Source organism: Xenopus laevis, chromosome 5S (assembly GCF_017654675.1).
Source record: "Xenopus laevis strain J_2021 chromosome 5S, Xenopus_laevis_v10.1, whole genome shotgun sequence".
NCBI classification, from domain to species: Eukaryota; Metazoa; Chordata; class Amphibia; order Anura; family Pipidae; genus Xenopus; species Xenopus laevis.
The window spans coordinates 11,922,906-11,946,705 of record NC_054380.1 but is presented as its reverse complement, the minus strand read 5'-3'; the positions used below and the strand labels follow the sequence as shown (position 1 = coordinate 11,946,705).

At 41.5% G+C, this 23,800-nt stretch overlaps 1 protein-coding gene across 1 annotated transcript; it reads left to right on the top strand.

The window, feature by feature from the left end:
• The first annotated feature begins 1,127 nt into the window (after positions 1–1,127).
• Positions 1,128–20,367, top strand: stum.S (stum, mechanosensory transduction mediator homolog S homeolog). The gene is made up of 4 exons (XM_018264934.2): positions 1,128–1,437; positions 15,985–16,164; positions 18,440–18,448; positions 19,684–20,367. Exons 1-4 carry the CDS (start codon positions 1,275–1,277, stop codon positions 19,716–19,718), a joined length of 387 nt encoding a protein of 128 aa, XP_018120423.1. The 5' UTR covers positions 1,128–1,274; the 3' UTR covers positions 19,719–20,367.
• Positions 20,368–23,800: the final 3,433 nt, after the last annotated feature.

The window sequence follows — 23,800 nt, the reverse complement described above, 5'->3', positions numbered from 1 at the left end:
ATTTCTCCTACTTAATGTAACTGAATAAGTCTCAGTGGAACTTGGCTTTTACTATTGAGTTTTGTACTTAGATCTACCAGGCATCTTGTGTTAGGGAGCTGCTATCTCGTTACCTTCCCATTGTTCTGTTGTAAGGCTGCTGGGGGGAAAGGAAGGGGGTGATATCACTCCAACTTGCAGTACAGCAGTAAAGAGTGATTGAAGTTTATCAGAGCACAAGTCACATGACTGGAGGCAGCTGGGAAATTGACAATATGTCTAGCCCCATGTCAGATTTAAAAACTAAATATAACGAAATCTGTTTGTGCTCTTGAAAAATGGATTTCAGTGCAGAATTCTGCTGGAGCAGCACGATGCGTTTTGAAAAAAACATGTTTTCCCATGACTATATCCTTGTGTCTCTTATTTCTAAAGCTGTATATTTAATATCATATGAATCATATAATCACAGCTTTAGAAATAAGAGACACAAACTTAAGGTGGCCATACACAATAAGATCTGCTTGTTTGGTGACCTCGCCAAACGAGTGGATTTTTCCTGGATATGCCCACGCACGGCAGGGCGATATCGGGCCGAATGATCCGATTACAACGGAGAGCAACGCAGTCCTTGATCACAGGAAAAATTGATTGATCGATATCAGGCCGATATTTGGCCGTATATTAGTCGGTAAGGCCCAATACAAAGGCAGATAAGCTGCCGAATCAGTATAAAGGAACGAGATTGGCATCTTTAATCTGCCCATGTGTGGCCACCCTTAGTGTTAGATATACACAGTGACACACACACAGTGTAAAATACACACACAGTGTAAATTACACACAGGGACAAACACACAGTGACACACACATACAGTGACACACACACACAGTGACACACACAGTGACACACACACACACAGTGACACACACACAGTGACACACACACACAGTGACACACACACACACAGTGACACACACACTGACACACACACACACAGTGACACACACACAGTGACACACACACAGTGACACACACACACACACAGGGACACATACACACAGGGACACATACACACAGGGACACACACACACACAGTGACACACACACACAGTGACACACACAGTGACACACACACACAGTGGGAGACAGGAGAGGAGGAGTAGGAGGAGGAGGAGAGGAATTGCCTTTTCTCTCTCTCTCGCTCAGTCTGACCCCAGACAAACCTGCACCAAGTTCCAGCACATCCCGACCCACTGCTCTCTGCTCAGGGCACCCAGGGGGCACAGCCACAATGAATATCAAAGAAGGGGACATGATAGACAGGGGCACGTCTGCCAGTGGAGTGGTGGTACAGGTCAGAGAGAAGAAGGGACCCCTGAGAGCTGCCATCCCTTACATGCCATTCCCTGTGGCTGTCATCTGCCTCTTCCTCAACACCTTTGTGCCTGGGCTGGGTAAGTGGCACCTCACCTGTTCTGTACCTGCCCCTCTCTGAAAGGGTTTCACTCCCCTCCCCAAACCTGGGCCAGAACAATGGAATAGACACGAGGGATGGAGAATTAAACTTTATCTTATGGCAACCTCATCCCATTGTGGCTATTACCTGGGCTGGGAGGGGGCACTGCTGCCTTACACTGAATCATTGTTTATCTTTATTAACTTTGTTGGTTTATTGATGCCATGTGCCTTGTGCTGATTCTGGCACTCAACAGGTTAATGACTGTAAGCTCTCGCTGGCAGAGTTCTCATTAACTCATATATCAGTTTGTTTGTAAGTCTGTTATAGTGGATCTTTAGGTACAGCGCTGCAGAATATGTTGGTGCTTTATAGATACATGTAGTATTGGATCCACCCGGGAAGGTTCTGACCTGCCTGCCTTTTAAAAAACAAATAACTGCCTGTCTTTTTAAAGCAAATAACTACAGTTTTATCCTGTGTTTCTTTGTTGCTGTTGTTAGAGCGATGGAGCGATTCATTACTTTACCAAAGCTGCTTTAAAGGCTTTTCTCCTATACACCACAAGGGGGCGCCAGATGATTGTCTCCCTGGCAAGGCAGGAGTTAAAGCACAGGCAGAAATGTTTTGTTCTTACAGAGAGTTGGCTGGCGAGTGATTTGGGGGTGCAATACTTATATTACATATATATAATGTGAGAGGCTATAAATGCACTGCCTGGGGCTGGCAAGGAGCCTGGAGCATAATTGTGGACATGGTGAAATACTTGCTGGGTGTCGCTAAGCAATTCATTTTCTGCAAAGCATCTCTCCAGCGTCCTGCATTAATAACCACATAGGTGCAAATCTGCATAACTGCCGTAACCCATAGCAACGTATGGGGCATCTTCTATCATTCTCCTAGCACCGACTGTTGTTTGGTTGCCATGGTTATTGCACCCCTAACCCCAGTGGTTAATCCTGCTAAGAGGGATTGTGGGACAGGGCTTAAAAGCAAAATTTACACTATTTATAATTTTTGCCATCGTTGCATGAATTCTTCCATATAGGATCAGTGAAAGCCCTATTTGCTATTGAAATTATTGCATTAGCTGCTTGACTTTTTTTTAATCTTTTGCACTGCTGATTCTGACTCCTGATACAGTGTAGCAGATGCAATGAGAGGCTAATATGTATTTTTTGAGCCCCTTATAACACATAAGCCCCCTCTCAGGCACTGCCCTTCTCTCCCATCCATTCCTCAATCACACACATCAAATATTTTGTATAATTTATGACCTAATCTGGTCCCTTTAATTATAAGCAGATACACCGGTGTAAGTGGTCAGTGACCTTTCATTTCTTTGTGCTCTAAACACCATGAATGATTATCCAGAGGAACTTGTTGTATCTACGGGGACTTGTTTTTGGGGTGTAAGTACTTCCCATCTCCAAGGCCAGAAATTAGCATCAAATGATCAAAATAATTTAATGAAGCACATCTGTAACAATAAAAGCACCACATGGCTGTTCTGTCTACTACACTTAATAGGCCAGTAGTTTGCAGGTAGATCAGGTATTTGTATTCAGGAAAGGGATATGTGATTGGAGGCTGCCCGGCTCTTTCTCAGCTTCATGTCAGAATAGAGTGCAGAATGTGATATGCATTTCTGGGACTATGATGGACTGTGTGATGCAGTTTGGCAGTACTGGACAAAAAAAAAAAATCATATTTAGACACTGTTACATATTATTTTATAATTCCCAACATTTTGGAAATAAAAAGAGGGACAAAAGAAATTTGCACAGCAAATTGTTTTGACCACGCCCATGTGTGGGGCCACACCCCCTAATTACCATGTTCATTTTATAAAATTTGGCAGGTTAAGAAAGTTTGAACATATTTCTGTGTTTTTTTTCAGTTATTACAGCTTTGCTAATGAAGGTGAATTGCCCTTTAAAGGGCACCTGTTGGGTAAAAATATTATCCCCAACAAAGGGTGCAGGCTAATAGAGCCCGCATTCCGGTTGGGGATAACAGTAGTTTTTTTTAAAAAAATGCCGGTAGCTTATTGCTGGTGGTTGGCATTTTTTTAAATAAAAAACTACTGTTATCCCCAACCGGAATGCGGGTTCTATTAGCCTGCACCTTTGGTTGGGGATAACATTTTTACCCAACAGGTACCCTTTAAGTTGTGAGTCCTCCTTATATAATTGTTACAATTACGTATTTGCTTTTCTCAAAATTGTTACAAAGTATCTTAGTTGCACCTAGTGGCTGTTTTGGGCTCTCTGCCAAAAGCCAATTAAGTTAGAAGCTTAGCTTTTTCTGGCTGTTCAGTGCAGAGAAAGTCAGGCTTTTCAGTACAAACGCGGGACTGTGGGTTGAGCTGTCAAAAGTGAGACTGTCCCGCTGAAAACGGGACAGTTGGGAGGTATGCTATTTGTGGACATTGGGCACCGTCATTCAGCTTTGGTGACACTGTGGGTGGGTTGATGCCCTGCTGCTGATACACAGTTATGTGCCAGTCCTTCCCAGTCTATGGGGCTCCCCGCTAGGGAAAAGATTTTCACTGGCACACAGGATTTTAAGCTGCAGGGCAAGCCCTTGCAATTTTTTAATGCAGTGCAGGTGCAACGTTTCGGGGCCACGCCCCTTTGTCAAGCATCCCCGCTAGGGAGGCTCAGAGTACTTGATGGGGGTGCCCAAAATTAAGCACAGGGTGCACATCAGCCAGGCCAGCATCAGCAATCATGGGGTCCCATACTACTAAGTTAGCAGGGCCCTCCAATTACTAGCCCAATGATCACCTGGACCCATTGTACAGTGATTCTTGCTAAGAAGTAGAGGGTCCTCTATGAAAAACCCTGACCCTTTAATCCCACAGTTCTGTCTGTTGGGGCCACCCGTTGCCACAGGGCCCCTGACTGAAGTACCTCCTTGCAGTGCCCCCCAATAGCTGCCCTGTCCATTAGCACCCAAATAAACCATAAAAATACACACTTGGTGGGCCCATGTAGACTACTGCTTGTAGACTCACTTCAGTTAACAGCACCTTGGGTAATGCTCAGCCTCCTTGCAGTGGGACACAGCACCCTCAACTCTCTGAGCTATGGGACGTCTGATCCAGTGTCCTGTGCAATGGAGTGTGAAACACTTGTTTCTACTGAAACACCCCAATTCCCAGACCCAACAGCTCATTCTTTAACAGAGAAAATTGATTCCCTGGTACTGACAACTCCCACCAGGAAGACATTAGAGGCAAAACAAACCTTTTCACTTGTTCCTTTCTCCCTCACTCACCCAGGTTACAGCCGGCGTATACAAGAACATGTCAATGTGCCATAAACTAGAATAAACCCATATGAGGAACAAAAGGAAATCTCAGCATAACCAGCACTAAATGCCACAAAACAGCAGTGGGCGCCCGGTTAATGGGTTCTGCTTCTAATTGCGCTGCTTTTTGCAGCATGACAATTTTGGCAAAAGTAGATAAACAATAAATCCCAGAATCTGGCCAAAAAACTGATCCTTATTTATTATTAAAGACATTATTGTTCCCCGATAAGTGCTTGGCAGGATTTGCATATGTCACTGCCATATGTATGGTCCAACTGCAGAGCACAGAACTACACAACATATATATATATATATATAAATATATATATATATATATATAAATATATATTTATATATGTGTGTATATATATATATATATATATATAAATATATATATATATATATATATATATATATATATATATATATATATATATATATATATATATATATATATATATATATATATATATATATATATATATTAGGTATGGGACTCATTTTCCGTAACCCATTATCCAGAAAGCTCCTAATTACAGGACGGCTGTCTCTCATATACTTTCGTTTATCCAAATAATTCAAATTTTAAAAAATGATTTCCTTTTTCTCTGTAATAATAAAACATTAACTTGTACTTGATCCCAACTAAGATATAATTAATCCTTATTGGAAGCAAAACCAGCCTAATGGGTTTATTTAATGTTTACATGATTTTCTAGTAGACTTAAGGTATGCAGATCCAAATTATGGAAAGATCTGTTATCTGGAAAGCCTCAGGTCCTGAGCATTCTGGATAATAGGTCCCATACCTGTATATACATAAACCGTACATAATGACTTGTTAGGCAGACAGAACCTGTTGGAATAAGAGTTTATCTTATAATTCTTCTAGAGGGGAAATCCATTCTGAGCCCAATATAGACAGTTCTGAAACAGAATCTCCACCAGGACAGACAGAAGTTACTTTCAGTGGCAAAAACATTAAAACTTTACACTTTAAAAACATTGAACATGTGTAATAATGGGAATCCTTAGGATTCAGTTTGCAGTTGGTCTTTATTTCATGTTTATTAGGCTTCACGATTATTTGTCTTTTTATACTGTCTGCAGTTAATGGTTGCTAAGGTAACAGACCCTGACAACCAGACAGTGGAATGTGAGGTTTGGTTGTTTAGGGAGCTCAGTGTACAGAAGGAGGTATATATTGGTGTAAATATTCAGGGGAGTATATATATATATATATATATATATACCTACACAATGGGGCAACAATACAGACTTGCACCCATGTGTCATTGTCATTAAAGGGCAAGGAAAACTTTAGGGTGCGCCAATATTTAAGCATCACCCGATGACTCTATTCACTTATCATTTACATCTGGGTCAGCAGTTTATCTTTCTTCAGCCTCCGAGGTGTCACCTGTGCTCAGTCAGACAGAAATGTCCTGTATTGTACAAGCACCGAGCCTGAAAGTCGGACTAAGGCACAGGGGGTGCAGCCCAGTGCTACAGAAAACAAGAAAATAGCCACTGGGCAGTGCTCTCCTGTAACTGTCTATGCAGGATCCTGAACTACATAAAACACCCATATGTGCTGGAAAATGTTTCATTTAAAGGAGAACTAAAGCTTAAGTAAAGAAGTAGATAGAAATGTTGTACATTATGCTTTGGGCTTCTGTACCAGCCCGAGGCAACCACAGCCCTTTAGCAGTAAAGATCTGTGTCTCTAAAGATGCCCCAGTAGCTCCCCATCTTCTTTTCTGCTCTGTGCTGCTGTCACTTACTGAGCTTAGGGACCCACTCACAATATACAGAACACATAGAATAGAAATGTCACAATATAAGGCTGATTAGTAATTAAACCAGTGCAATTAGCATCAGAATTTAATAATCAGCAAACCTGTAGCATCAGCTTATATTACAGGTGAAGCTCATTTTCTGCTGGATAATTAGTGACGAGCCCTAAGCTTAGCTTCTCAACAGCCAATCAGAGCCCACTGAGCATGTGAGTGTCACAGACACTTTCCAAGATGGTGACCCCCTGTGACAAGTTTGAAGTCCTGGATCATTGCTGCTATTGACAAGCTGAAACTTTAGCCTCGTGCAATAAGTTCAGTATATAAAACATGGCATTTTTAACCATAGTTTTAGGGTTTAGTTCTCCTTTAAAGCGGGATTTGGTCTAACATGTATTTTACTATAAAGAACAGAATGTGTATTGATTCTATTTATTTATTTGGTTTGCTTCTTATTGCTTTTCAGACTCTCTCTGCAACCTGGCATTTAAACTAGTTTTTAACGATTTTGAAATATAAAGGGCAACTAAAAAAACTGCTTCATGTTTTTCTGATCTATCGTTACACCTTGCTTTTGGGTATACATCTATAGATCTATTTCGGGAGAAAGAATAAATACAAATGAGATGTATATAACTCACGTTATATGTAGTTTCTTGACGGAGCCCAGCAGCAGAGGATTATGGGAAAGCCATTTCTAAGGCCACAGAGCTGTCTATCAATGACAAGAAGCAGGCGTCTGTGATTATATCATATGATTTAGTGTAGGGGGAATTGGAAGATACCCGCCTGTCAGGTCAGATCATGGGAACAATAAGCAGAGTGACCATTAAACAAGCAGCCTGTCTGTTACACCCCATTATATACAGACTTGTCTCTGAATAGTGGGCAGCTGCAGTTATTCACATTTATATACCTTAAAGGAGCAGTTCATCTTAATAGTAACCCATTAGTATAATGTCTGGAATGGCCAGGTTTGCAGAAATAGCACTGATTCTGAAAGGGAAATTGGATGTTCCATGTAACCAGGTAACTCATGGATTTTCTAGCACAGCGGTCCCCAACCTTTTTTTGGCCCAGGGACTGGTGAAGAGCCAGTTAACACCCTTAATTACAAACAGCCGTTCGTTACATATCTGGAGCAGCAGCGAGAAATATTTGCATAACAATTACTCATTTGTTTGCCGACTTGCTGGGAAACTTTATTGGGCTGATTGGCAGCTTCTGTTACTTTACAGTGAGAAAATGACTGGTTTAAATTTACACTGCTCAGTTTATGGGGCCTCAGTCCCCTGAGTTGGACTGTCTATCCACTCTATTCCATACCTCCCAACTGTCCCTTTTTCGGAGGGACAGTCCCTCTTTTGACAGCTCAACCCGCAGTCCCTCATTTGTACTGGAAAGTCCCTCTTTTTTATGCACTGAACAGCCAGAAAAAGAAACAAAGTTTCTCACTTAATTGGCTTTTAGCAGAGAGCCCAGAACTGCCAACAGGTGCAAATAAGATACTTTGTAACAATTTTGAGACACAAAAACACAGTTTAGCTAAGGAGAAATATTTTCAAACTTTCATAACCTGCCAAATTTTGTAAAACAAACATGGTAATTAGGCGGTGTGGCCACAGAAAGGGGTGTGGCCAAAAAAATTGCTGCGCTACGTGCGGGAAAAAAAATGTTGTCCCTCTTTTTACTTCCAAAATGTTGGGAGGTATGCTATTCTGCTCTTCAGTGATTGAAGCCCCAATGAACCCACCATTATAGAGGTGCTCTTTGGATCCTAGGACAGGAGTAAGTAATAGCTAATTTCCCAAAAACTCATATACAGGGTCAGACAGGGGGTTCTGGGCCCACTGGGGCTGTGACTGAAGGGCCCTCCTCCCAGTGTCTACCCTCCCCATGTTCCCTGTACCTTTTACCTCCTTACATTTTCACCTGTGATTGGTGGAGAGGGGACAGTCTGGCTGGGGATGGGCCTGGATTGGAGGGGCCTGGGGCCCACCAGGTTCTTTGACGTGTCCGACCGGGCCAATCCGACACTGTTCAAATAAATAACTTATTTATTGCTCCTGTCTGATCCTAAAAATGCTGTATTTTATATACAAAACTTACTATAACTGCCCAGAGGTTCAGAAGCCTTGTATTAGTAATGATCCAGGTCTTCATAGTTTTCCCAGCAGTCCCTCATCTTGGATCTTGTTAGGCAACTTTTGTGTGTCAGTGGCTCTGCACATGCTCAGTGGGCTCTGGGCTGCTGGGAGAAGCTAAGCTTAGGGATCTGGGGGAATCATCAGGCAGAAAGTGAGAAGCTGATGCTGATTATGAATCAATTCTGATGCAGACTGCACGGATTTGTATTCTAATGTGAATCTGAATTCAATACTAATCAGCCTTGTTTTGTGACTATTATGTTGTGTATATATACTGTATAGTGTAAGTAACTAGCCATGCAAGTGCTTTGAAATGATGCCAGCTCCCTCATCTGGAGGACGGGAGGCACTGCAGCTTTAACACACAAATAAAGCCTCTACGTAAAACTATATATAATTTCCCCCACCTAGTTCTGCAGAGCTTTTATAATAAATGTGATTTTATCATTAATACAATATTCCATTAATAAAAATACCTGTCACTTTCTGCCCACAATCCCTCCCAGCAGTCTCCTTTTCTCCTTAAAGGGGCTGACGCCTCATTCTACAGTCGTTTCTCACTACCAGACCGTGAAAATGGCAAATCCTCATTTGCATATTTTTGCATATATATTTCTCATTTCATTGCATTTCATAAAAGGTCTTGCAGGTTAAATAGATTTCTCTTTGTATGGGAGGTTTAATAGTGAACATTCTTTCTCCGTTCCATCTCTACAGTCACAGTGGGCCCCCCTTAGTGCTGTTACTTAAAGGGGAAATGATTCCCTTATTGAAGTAATTAGTCCCCTTTTAAAATAATATTGCCACCATAATGAATTTTTCTAGGTCAAAAGCTGCCCCCTGTGACAGGCACTATTGGCATTTCCAAGTGTGACATTAGCCTCAATAAGAAAATGAGTTCTGTGCCAATGTTTCCCTGCCCCGGCCTCTGCTTCACTGGCCACATATCGGAGCCTCAGGGCTGATACTCTAAATTGTCATCGATGTGTATATCTCAGACGAGGGGGGGAACGTGTTACCCCCAGTGGTAAATCAATAGAGGCGCTTCCGTTTGAATAGAATTAATCAAAGTGAATGAGCGCTGATTGTTCTTTGATTGAATTTCTCTTTTCCAAAGCTTTAACCAGTTTAATGTCACATTGGAATTCCTAAATATTTTAAAATTTCATTTACGATGTGAAATATATGCAAAAATAATTTCTTCCTATGCTGAACAGAATAGTTCCAAGCACACAAAATATACTGGTTATGCCCTCCTGCTGGGTGTTTAGGTGTCATAGTTGGTAACCTTGTAGTGTAGAAAGAACAGGGATATTTACATAGCCTTCAGGCAGAACTTAAGTGCAAATGCACTAAGGGGTGCAAGAATCCCTTACCAGAGGCTGTGATCCTACTGCTACTATACCTGCTATCCCACAGTCACACTCCCTTCCCACAGACTATTATCCACTGTTACTATAGGCACCATCTCTCCCTACTATACATGCTATCCCACAGTCACACTCCCTTCCCAGAGACTATTATCCACTGTTACTATAGGCACCATCTCTCCCTACTATACCTGCTATCCCACAGTCACACTCCCTTCCCAGAGACTATTATCCACTGTTACTATAGACACCATCTCTCCCTACTATACCTGCTATCCCACAGTCACACTCCCTTCCCAGAGACTATTATCCCACTGTTACTATAGACACCATCTCTCCCTACTATACCTGCTATCCCACAGTCACACTCCCTTCCCAGAGACTATTATCCCACTGTTACTATAGGCACCATCTCTCCCTACTATACCTGCTATCCCACAGTCACACTCCCTTCCCAGAGACTATTATCCACTGTTACTATAGGCACCATTTCTCCCTACTATACCTGCTATCCCACAGTCACACTCCCTTCCCAGAGACTATTATCCACTGTTACTATAGACACCATCTCTCCCTACTATACCTGCTATCCCACAGTCACACTCCCTTCCCAGAGACTATTATCCCACTGTTACTATAGGCACCATCTCTCCCTACTATACCTGCTATCCCACAGCCACAGTCCCTCCCCAGAGACTATTATCCACTGTTACTATAGGCACCATCTCTCCCTACTATACCTGCTATCCCACAGTCACACTCCCTTCCCAGAGACTATTATCCACTGTTACTATAGACACCATCTCTCCCTACTATACCTGCTATCCCACAGTCACACTCCCTTCCCAGAGACTATTATCCACTGTTACTATAGACACCATCTCTCCCTACTATACCTGCTATCCCACAGTCACACTCCCTTCCCAGAGACTATTATCCACTGTTACTATAGGCACCATCTCTCCCTACTATACCTGCTATCCCACAGTCACACTCCCTTCCCAGAGACTATTATCCACTGTTACTATAGACACCATCTCTCCCTACTATACCTGCTATCCCACAGTCACACTCCCTTCCCACAGACTATTATCCACTGTTACTATAGGCACCATTTCTCCCTACTATACCTGCTATCCCACAGTCACACTCCCTTCCCAGAGACTATTATCCACTGTTACTATAGACACCATCTCTCCCTACTATACCTGCTATCCCACAGTCACACTCCCTTCCCAGAGACTATTATCCACTGTTACTATAGAAACCATCTCTCCCTACTATACCTGCTATCCCACAGTCACACTCCCTTCCCAGAGACTATTATCCACTGTTACTATAGACACCATCTCTCCCTACTATAACTGCTATCCCACAGTCACACTCCCTTCCCAGAGACTATTAGCCCACTGTTACTATAGGCACCATCTCTCCCTACTATACCTGCTATCCCACAGTCCATTCCCACTATTATTATTATGATTAGACTATTATCCTCACTGCTGGTATTTACTGGTCACCTGCTCGTAATCAAAGATAGGATATGTTGCTGCTGGTTACTAGACCTGGTGCGAATGTTGACACTTTAATTACATTACTCTGTCATTATCAAATTGATCTCTGATGGCCTCTGACCTGTAATTATAATGCAGGGTCTCTTCTCTCCTCCCCCAGAGAGGATCCTCAGATCAGTTTTAAATCATTGTGTTAACATTCAAGGTGTGGGGAGAAGGTTGCAATGCCAAGGGTGTAATGGGTACTGCTCATATATAATCACTGGTTCAGCATTGTAACAGTGATCCCTCATATGACTATTCTATAACCAATCAAAAAGCTGTTTATCTAATGTTACTGAGTTTATGAGCTTTCATACCCCTCTGGCAGAAAATGTTATATATGATTTATGATTGCCTCTGTAACATTTGCTGTCCTCCAGCCTTTATGTGCCAATTAATTTGCAGTAATTAATTTGCTAAACTGAATTAGCTGTGCTTAATAGTTCTGCCTAATTAGATTAGTTAACTGATATGCGAGTGCAAGGCATCTGCACACGATAAGGCGCGGTGTTAGCCATGCACCACCGCACACATTGCATCTGGGCCAGGACTAACCAAACCAGATTTCAGCACAGTGTTATTATACTGGATATATAAAGCATCCTGCTTATTAACGAAGTGGATAAATATGGAATCTCATTAGTGTGCCGGTTGGTGATGGTTACTGTGAAGCTGAAAATGCTCTGATTGTGAGGCTTTCCATTGCCCTTTCTGGTCCTTCTAGTAGAGGATAGTCATGTGTAGAAATGGGGCAGGCTATGAGCAAACTTAGGGGACTGTTCCTGCTGAATTGTGCTTAGTACAGGGGAATACCTATGCTGCCATAGTTTTATGGTATCTCTCTGTACAGACTATGAGCAAACTTAGGGGTCTGTTCCTGCTGAATTGTGCTTAGTACAGGGAATACCTATGCTGCCATAGTTTTATGGGATCTCTCTGTACAGACTATGAGCAAACTTAAGGAGCTGTTCCTGCTGAATTGTGCTTAGTGCAGGGGAATACCTATGCTGCCATAGTTTTATGGTATGTCTCTGTACAGACTATGAGCAAACTTAAGGAGCTGTTCCTGCTGAATTGTGCTTAGTACAGGGGAATACCTATGCTGCCATGGGGCAGGCTATGAGCAAACTTATGGGGTTGTTCCTGCTGAATTGTGCTTAGTACAGGGGAATACCTATGCTGCCATAGTTTTATGGAATGTCTCTGTACAGACTATGAGCAAACTTAGGGGGCTGTTCCTGCTGAATTGTGCTTAGTACAGAGAATACCTATGCTGCCAAAGTTTTATGGTCTCTCTCTGTAAGGCATTTTCCTGTTAAATAAGGGATTGGACCAACCTGTAACCAATGTATGATTGGCAGCCAGTGCCAGTAGATCAGTAGAACAGCCACAATATGTTTGCAGGAAAGTCACCTTTATAAAACAAATGGTGGGTATAGGTAAATAATATGCTTGTTCGCTCACTGGATTAAAAAAACATGCAATTAAATTAGTATGAAGACCCAGAAACCTGATTATTTCTGTCTCACTGCAAGAGGCTTGGGAAAAGAACAGAACAAATTGAAATAAATCGACCGAAAAACACTCGTCTTTCCCAGATTTTCTAATTCAGGCGCCGCACACGGATGATCTCAAAGCAGCGTGAATAAATTAAATTACTTAATGATGTATTCAGCCTCTGCCTAATAACACTTGAAAAGCTGAACAATCCCAGCGCATAACATCCTAATTTGTAACTGGGGAATTTGATTTGTTACTGATGATATTTCTTGCGTTTTGGTAGGATCCAATTGTTATTGTCGATGTATTAATAAGAAAACAAACTGTAAAGGCAGCAACTGGGAACAGCTACACAACTACACACACTATATATATATAGATCAAGATAGATAGATGATATATTGATAGATAAGACAGACTGATAGATAGATAGATAGATAGATAGATAGATAGATAGATAGATAGATAGATAGATAGATAGATAGATAGATAGATAGATAGATAGATAGATAGATAGATAGATAGATAGATAGATGATTGATTGATATAGATAGATAGATAGATAGATAGATAGATAGATAGATAGATAGATATAGATAGATAGATGATAGAAAGATAGATAGATAGATAGATAGATAGATAGATAGATAGATAGATATAGAGGGTGAGATAGATGATAGATAGATAGATAGATAGATAGATAGATAGATAGATAGATAGATAGATAGATAGATAGATGATAGATAGATAGATGATAGAGAGAAAGATAGATAGATAGATAGATAGATAATTGATAGATAGATAGATGATTTATAGATAGATAGATAGATAGATAGATGATAGATAGATGATTTATAGATAGATAGATAGATAGATGGATAGATAGATGATAGATAGATTGATAGATAGATGGTAGATAGATATATAGATAGATAGATAGATAGATGATTGATAGATGATTGATAGATGATAGATAGATAGATAGATGATAGATAGATAGATAGATATCAGAGAGAGAGAGAGAGAGAGAGAGAGAGAGAGAGAGAGATAGCAATTAGAACCTTTTATTACATTACCCTCTAAGGATGCTGGGAGTTGTATATAATGATAGTTTGCTATCAGTATTGAGGGGACTGATTCATCTGCTTTCAAGGTGACCATTCCTTGTATGTGTTTAGGATCAGGACTCCCATTTCACAAGACACAGGATTAGTTACCCTTTATTTGAAAGACTTGTTAAAGGGGTTGTTCACCTTGGAGTTAACTTTTGGTATGATGTAGAGAGTGATATTCTGAGACAATTTGTAATTGTTTTTCATTACTTGTGGTTTTTGAGTTATTTGTCTTTTTATTCAGCAGCTCTCCAGTTTGCAATTTTATCAATCTGGTTGCTAGGGTCTGAATTACCATAGCAACCATGCATTGATTTGAATAAGAGACTGGAATATGAATAGTAGAGGCCTGATTAGAAAGAAAAGAGTAGTTCGGACCCTAGCAACCCGATGGCTGAGATTGCAAACTGGAGAGCTGCTGATTATAAAGCTAAGTGGTAACTCAAAAAACACAAATAAAAAATTAAAACCAATTGCAAATTGTCTCAGAATATCACTTTCTACATCAGTGGTCCCCAACTGCTGCGCCTCGGGCCAGAACTGGGCCACGGACAGTTCCGAATTGGGCCACTGAGCATAGCCCGCAATCAATGAATCAATCCACAATTCGCTGGCAAAAAATCCAGCGCAGCAAAAAAATTGGCGCGGGTCAAAATGGTCGAACATAAAAATTCATTTGGACCAAATAGTTGTGTTATGCTCGCATTAAAATTGATGTGTGTCAAGATTATTTTGACGCCCATTGACTTCAATGCATTTAATGAATTTTTTGCTGTTTCATGAATTTCACGGTAAACGGCACAGTTTCGCCCATCACTAGTTACTAGGGATACACCAAATCCAGGACTCGATTCGGGATTCGGCTTTATTCAGCAGGATTCGGATTCGGCCGAATCCTTCTGCTCGGCCTAACCGAATCCGAATCCTAATTTGCATATGCAAATTAGGGGTGGGCGGGAAATTTGGTGACTTTTTGTCACAAAACAAGGAAGTAAAAAATGTTTTCCCCTTCCCACCCCTAATTTGCATATGCAAATTTGTATTCAGAATTCGCTAAGGATTCACGGTTCGGCAGAATCCAAAATAGTGGATTTGGTGCATCCCTACTAGTTACCAGCAACTTCCATTGTGTGCGGATCCATATGACCTGTTTTTTTTGTTCAGAGGGTCCGGATTTGACCTAGACAGCCCTGTTTTCCAAAAACCCGGCAGGATCTCCCCTGATTGACATGCGATTAGCCAGTTGCACGTCATAGCCACACCCACATGATGTAGAACTCCCTGCCCACAATGTCTCCCACCAACCCCATGTGACGCCATGGTCCCACCCCCTGCACGGATTGGTAGCCGCACTAAGGTGGCAACCCTAGTTCCAAATCTACTTGAAAACTTTCAGAACATTCATGATGATTAGTATTAATGGATTTGTCTTCCCTAAGACATGTGTAAGATCAGGCCTTAAACAGTGTCATCCAGTTTCTGCATTGGTCTTTGTGTTGCTCGTAGGGTCGTGGGACCAAATGGGCGGATTATTAGTGCTATACCCAGCTACAAAGCCAGAAGAAAACCATTTAATTTATTGCTATATTAGGGGCAAACCAAACCATTATAATGGAAATATTGGCAGAAATTTGGGAATAGGGACCCACTAACATGATTTTTATTTAGAGACCACCGGTGGTTCGAAGAGGCCCTGGCGCCTAGGATTTCCTTTGTTTGATATTCTCCCATTATTCTTCATTTTAGGAACGTTTGTATCAGCTTTCACTGTACTGTGTGGGGCCAGGACAGACCTGCCAGACAGACACATGTGTTGCGTCTTCTGGCTGAACATCGCCGCTGCTCTTATCCAAATCCTCACGGCGATCGTAATGGTGGGGTGGATCATGAGCATATTCTGGGGAATGGACATGGTCATCCTTGCGAGTAAGTGTCTGATTCGTGAAGGTTTTTTTGTTATTAGAACTGAACAGGACGGATTGGATCTTGGATTGGATTTGCCATAACCATAATATTTCTCGAATGTGAGAAAGAGCAAGTGAATCATGAAGCAGTTTGGTTACTGATGTCCTCCAAATCAATAATGTCTCCAACCTCATGATGCTCTACCCCCATGGAGCAATGAGCCCCAAATTATACTAAAAGCTCTTCTTTTATTGTCACCTTTTATTTGTATGGAAATCCCCCTTAACCACTGGAATTACAAGCAAGGAGCATAACAAGGGATGTCCATAGCCAAGCTGCGTGCCACCCATTCCCATTCTTGGAATGCAAAGAACAAATTTTGTTGGGACAAGGTGCAACATATTCCTGATGTAGGTCTGATGAATGGGAGCATCCTTGTTCCTGGATTTATGGGCACCTCTACATAAGTCTTCCATTCTGAGGGGAACTGTAAAGACACAGAGAGAATCAGGCAGACCTATCTAGGCATAGATGTAGAGATAGGTACATAGATGTTGTATAATGACAGACAGAAAGATAGATACATTAGAAAGATAACTTTATATATTTTTCTGGATAGACTAATCCATTAATTGGTATATAGTTAGGCAGATACACATGAGGAAAAAGAGAGATACATTAAATCGACAGGTAAAGTTACACAGAGAAATATGCAGATTAGATAAATGAATAGATTTAACTTATATATACAATTATACTAGATACACGCTTGAATAGAAAGTTTTCATTGCCAGGATCTATTTTGCCTTTAACAATATGATCTCTGTGTCCTTCTACTTATTTCTTCCACCACCACCTGAAAGCTTTCTTGTTACCCTGAATTCATATAAGGAAGCAGCCCTTCCAGACTCCCAGCCCTGAGCAACCTACATATCTCTATCCCTCACTGAGACCCTTCTCTTGCTTCTTTAAAAATACAGATTTTCTCTATTTAATGAGTCTCCTGTGGCTGATTACTGTGCCTGCTCTTCCTTTAACCCTTCGTGGGCCCTGCTGTAATTTTTTTCGGGTCGGGCAGTGCCTGTGTGTTGTATCAGGGAAAGAAGCTGATCCCATTTCGTTACTGGAGAATACAATTAGTTCTTTTTATAGCAGATCCATGGAACACATCTGTTAATTAGCATGTGAGCCACTGGCGAGGGAGAGGGCGGTAATTTTCTCTTTGTTGGGTAAAGTCCCTTCATCTCAGAACATAATAAAATGGCAAAGAGACTTTTGAAATGAAACAAAATACAGATCTGCTTTTATATAACCAAGTCCTGTTGATCTGATTAATAGTAGGAGAGTTTGTACCAGTGCCCGGTGTAGTGCCAAGGAGGTTGAAACACAGAGATACAGGGAAGGGCATTTGTGGAATACAACCTGATGAACAAATTCTTACTGCACTTTCACTTGCCTGAATATTTCTCCCTTTACATCAGTTGCAAGGGGTGGTCATAGAGTTGGGCAGAAAGGGCATTAAAGGAGAAGGAAAGCTACCAAAGCAGTTTATTGCCAATATATTAGACACAATAGTGCAAGCTATAAGACTATATTTATTCTGCAGAATGCTTTTCCATACCTGAGTAAAAAGCTCTAGAAGTTCTCTCTGTTTGTTTAGGATAGCAGCTGCCGTATTAGTTTGCTGTGACATCACTTCCTGCCTGAGTCTCTCCCTGCTCACTCATAGCTCTGGGCTCAGATTACAGCAGGGAGGGGGGGAGGAAGAGAGAAGCAAACTGAGCATGCTCAAGCCCTAGCCCTGGAGGTTTAAGCTGAAAACAGGAAGTCTGATACAGAAGCCCATGAGTACACAATAGAAGGAAAGGAATGCAGTGTTTCTTTTGATAGAGGACTCAGAGCAGCATTACTTTGAGGGTTTACTGGTGTATTTATATAGACCTTTCTGATAAAGCTTACTTAGTTTTAGCCTTTCCTTCTCCTTTAACCTTGGGCACCAACATTAACACCATCTAAATCCGTTGCAATGAATGTGTGCATCTCGCTTGATTGCATCCCTGGTACCAGAACTGAAAAGCCCCATTGATCAAATATTCCCAACTGATTTCACTCTCTCTTATCCTACAAAGTTGTCATGGAAATAAAAATGAGGTCTCTCTCTTAGCAGCTCTGCCACGTGTTGTATGGAATGTGCATGTACTTCAGGGCACTAACGTGCCAGTCTGTTTGCTGCTTCTATTGAGCTTCTTGTAACATTTTTATCTTTTCTTCCATTTTTCCTTATCTTTCTGCAAAGTCTCACAAGGTAAGTGATTCCAAATAACAGGCATTTTGGGTCTCTCTGCTAGAAGCAAAGGTTGTCAGAGGGCTGCCACATTATGATAGTTAGATATCATAGGTAGATAGATCCAGGCCAAGTTGGATGGGCGCGCCAGGAGTGAACAAGCACATGTGCCAAAGATGAGTGGGTGCACATGCTCGCCCAAGTCCTAGCGTCAGGAATAGAGGAATTGCTGATGCAGGTGGGGGGCACAAGGGTCAAAACTGGGGGAAGGTGGCAGAAGAGGTATTGTGCCTGGCACCCCTACAACTTTGTGCCCTAGGCACATGCCTCTTCTGCCTACAGGCAAACAGGTAGGTAGATGACAGATAGATAGATAGATAGATAGATGATAGAGAGAGAGAGAGAGAGAGAGAGAGAGAGAGAGAGAGAGAGAGAGAGAGAGAGAGAGAGAGAGAGAGAGAGAGAGAGAGAGAAAGAGAGATAGATAGATAGATAGATAGATAGATAGATAGTGGATAAATAGTTATTGATAGACAGACTGGTAGATGGAGGGACAGATGATAGACAGATAGATAGATAGAGATAGAGGGCGAGATAGATAAATGATAGATAGATAGATAGATAGATAGATAGATAGAGGGAGAGAGAGAGCGAGGGAGAGAGAGATAAATGATAGCTATAGATAGATAGATGACAGATATACATTAACAGATAACGAGATATACAGATGATTGACAGATAGATTGATAGATTGTCTGATAACTATAAGACAGAGAGATGATATATTTATAGGCATATAGAGATAGACAGATAGATAGATAGATAGATAGATAGATAGATAGATATAGTGAATAAAGTACCCCCTCTTGTAAAATATAAGGATATTATAAGTTACAGAGGAGTTTCATGACCATATAAAAGTACGAGGCCGAAGGCCGAGTGTTTTTATACAGGTCATGGAACTCCGAGGTAACTTCTAATATCCTCATATTTTACAACTGGGGGTACTTTATTAATTATAATACACACATTTTAGTGAGTCATGTGACAGAAATTACATCACTACTCATCGTTTATAACTGATGACATCACTAGTCACCGTTTATAAGGATATAATTTACAAGATATTCATGGCTTTTGTGTATTATAGATAGATAGATAGATAGATAGTAGATATATAGACGATAGATAATAGATAGAGCTAGGTTATATTTGATGTTTCTGCCCCATGTAACACTTGTTTGTATGTCATGCAGGGTACAAGGATCAAGGGATTCCTCAGCAGCTGTAAATTGATGAAATCCCTCCTCTCCCGGTATCTTTACTCAGTATTTACTGTGTGAATCTTCTCCTTTGGAGCTCGGCACTGAACCATGAGGAACTGGAACACATTAGTTTCAGTGATGGAACCCACCAAATCTGGGCCCAAAATTGGAACTTTACGTTGAAATTTTTTGGTTCATTAGGAATTATAAATCCAGTATCCGGGTTTCCCTAGGATCCAGCCTAACTGGCACCGCTGTTCTGCTTCTATTGGTACCAAACCTGACTATTAGCAGCATCCACGTTCTTTAGCAAGTGGCCAGTGGCATAAAAATGGCTTACACCGCTAAGAATATGGCTTCCAACCGGAGGAATCAACTCCCCGAAGGGATTAGAGACGGATCCTATCGCTCTCACTCTTCATGTTTAATTGCACTTTTCTTAATTACAGGAGCTACAAAGGGCACATAAACCCCTCTCTCCAGTATATTCATGTATTAAGTGTTTCTTACCTACTGGATGGACAATATGGCGGACACTCCACTCTGACTCAAATATATAGCTATATGGAAATGTATTATTTGGTATCTGGGCTATAGAGCAGAAAGACAAGTATCATTGGCCATGAGTATGTAGACATTTTTTCAAACGCAATTAAAAAGTGACTTTGTACCGACGGTGAACTTGGAAATAACCATATTTCTTATCTATGAGTCCATGTGTTATTTAGCCACTAGGGGGAGCAGTTTCATTGGGATACATATAAAGTTATATAAGCCACATTGTACTTAGAGAATGCAGTATGGCAACTCTCATCCAGTGATGTGTGTATTCAGTTTTCAGTACGAGGCAGTGATATTGCAAGGGACACTGCAGTTGGTCTTGTGGGAATTTTTGAATTGTCTGTATTTTTTGTTCTGCGATTTAGCATTTTAAAATGTTGGGCCCTATTTAGGTCAACCATTGGGAGGGTACATGGGGTGATGTGGTTATGGGCCCAGGGTCAGACTGGGCAGGCAGGACACCCTCGTGGGCCCTGCCCATCCAGACCCACTACCTGATGAGTAAGTCCAGTGGGTCCCGGAGCCCTCCAGTTTGACGCTGGATGGGCCCTGTGGGAGAGAAAGTCCCAAAAGAGCTGAAAGCACGGGTCATGAACGAGGGGGCTTTAATGGAGTGGGAGGGGTTTCTGCAAAATGAGACAAAGCAGGGAAGAGGAATGTAGGGGCTATTTTTTTCGTTGGGCCCCATTCTACTTATTGATAGCCCCTCCTCCCAGGGGGTCACATTAAACCAATGGGAAAACAATTTATTTGAAAACAGCAAAAAAAATAAATAATAGGAACTCAATACAAAGCTGCTTAAAGTTAAGTTCCCTTTAAATAGCAAAAATCTGTCAAACACAATGAATTTGCAGGATGCCGACAGAAAGACTCAACCGCTTCATAGCTGACATTTCCCATGAACTCTGACTGCAGCAAAGGGCTTATTCCATCTTGGTTAAATGTCACATGGAGCTAAATTTGTCTCATGAGTCAGATCTTACAACAACGCCCCGGATAACTGTCCAGCCCATCTCTAAATTTCTTATCTTATGCAATATTGTTTATATTTTGCTCCTTTTAAAGTTTTACAAAACGTATTTCTGTCCCCGCCCAGTTAAATGACGTCACTTCTGGTTTGCTGTACCATCACTTCCTGTTTGATGGTGATCGGCGGGTTGTGGATAAGGCAGTTGCGGGTCGGGTAGGGTAAATATGCGGGTTGAGGTTTGGGTCATTGAAATTGGTTCTGCGCAGGACTCTACCTGACATACGGACTTCTCCGTCTAGCAGCAAATGTCACTGCCACTCCCCCTCCTGCCTTAGCGACTGCTGAAATCTATATTATTGGGTGCACCTATTTATTGCAAAGGGTTAGATAATTTTTAAAATAATTCTCCATGGGAGTTAAAATGGGTGTGAAACACTCTGAAATTACCCAAGGGCCAGTGCATTTATTCACAGAAGGGACCAAGGACCCCATTACACAGGATCTGGCTTTCCTTGTCCTTTAATTCCACAGCTAAGTAGGAAGCCATTGCTTATAACAGACTCCTCCTCTGGATACAATGTATCTAAATATAGTATTAGCGGGACCAGACACAGAGCCTTACAAGCTGTTTGTGACCAGCAGATGGCACTATTCTTTGATGTCTAGGGTGAATGCGTCAGCCAAGCAGGAATATGGCAGCTGCCATAGTGTTTGCCTTAGCTAAGGGAAACTCCATAGACATGAATGCAATATGTAATGAAATATCACAACCCACTAATTGATGGCGATGTTTAATTTACGTCTTCGGAGAATCCCTTAAACAATATGGCAGATCCCACAGGAGTGGGCTCCTTTCAGCAGTTCCAATGGCTCCGGCTGCCATGATAGGGGCGGTGCTTACTGTGAAACAGATTGGGCCCATGGATGTGTTTCATTATAATGGGGCACCATGAATTCTAAAGGCCGCCCACTTGAGCGTATACTGTAAATACAGTAGGGCTGTCTATTCTTTAAAAAATATCAATGATCTCTCAGGGTCAAAGAGAAACCCAGAACCATAGACTCAACACTGGTACTTTTATGGGGGGGGGGTTTAATTGGCTTTTGTACTTGGGCTGTACATTACATTGTAAATAATGTTCTTTTTGTAACCCATGATACAAAGCATGAGGGTTTTTTTTTCTGTGTTGTCTGATGTTTTTTTAACAGAAAGCGTTCATGTTTGGTGGCTCCGCCCTCCTAGTTTGTATTTAATAAATGTTATTGTGATATTTGCAGTCCTTATTTCAAGTTTCATTGTTTTTTGCCCGAATATGACGGGTGCTCCACCTCATGGGCACTGAGAGTATTGCAGACTTAAGAAAACAGAACTGGCAGTTTTTTCCCCATAGACACTTTTATATATTTTATGGGGAGAAAATAGGGAATGTTGTTAAAAAGTGTTCATATGTAATAGTAGATATGGCCAATATGCTTCCCCTATGTTGGTAGGGCAGAGAAGGCAACTGTCTTGCACCCACAGTATCAAAGGGGCCCCTAGGGGTGGGCACAGATGTATTTAAGAGCTGGATATCTTCTATATCTACCAAAGCAGTGACCAAACTGTGTATAAGCTGACCCTCTGACCACAAGGGGGCCCCAGGAAAATGGGCGACCAGAAAAAACTCACATCTCCCTGGTACCTTCCCCCCAGTCTTCACCCAATGCTGTTAGATCCATTTGATCATGGGCACAGGGGTCATGGATAGTGATGAGCAAATCAGTCCCGTTTCTATTCACTGAAAAATTAGCAAAAAAATTTGCAAAACACATTGAAGTCAATGGGAGTCAAAATCATTTTGACACACAGCAATTTTGACACGAACAAATTTGTCCATGGTGAATTTTTGCAGCAGTTTCGGGAAAACATTTGCAGAAAAACCCGGAAAAACCCAGATCACAAGCATTCTGGATAACCGGTCCCAAATCTGTAGTATTAGGTACATTTAATATCAACTCTGAATATCAACCTGAGCGCTGCTAATGAGTTAATGTGAGTAACTACTTGTTTTGTTTGGTCAGACATTAAATCCACTTGCCCCATGGGTACCAGCCCCAGTGATTTCTCTGTCTCAATCTGTCAGTAAGTAGTTAAGTGGGACCCTCATGTTTTGCTGAAGATACAGTTAATGATTCCCGGTTCCCTGGCCGACACAGGGATGTAATTGTTCTGTATAAACGTTTCTCACCTCTGGCCAAAGAAAGTGACAGGATGGCAAATGATCACTGAGCCAGAGCGGTGCCTGCGATGCCATCTGTCATATCCAACCCTAAAAGGCAGAAATAGAATGTTTGTGTTCATTCAGTTGCTCAAGTCCTTCCTCTTCCTCACTGAGAATAGGGAAACATTTCTCAGGTAAGGAGATTCCCAGTAGTAAACTCAGCCTGCAACCTTGTGCCTTTACATAGCTTCTATTATCCTTATCATTTACAGTAGGGGGTACATTATCCCTTACAGGTCTGGACTGGGAGTCAAAATAGGCCCTGGCATTCCAAGTACAGAAAGGCCCAATCAGCATCCCACCAGCCCACTAAATA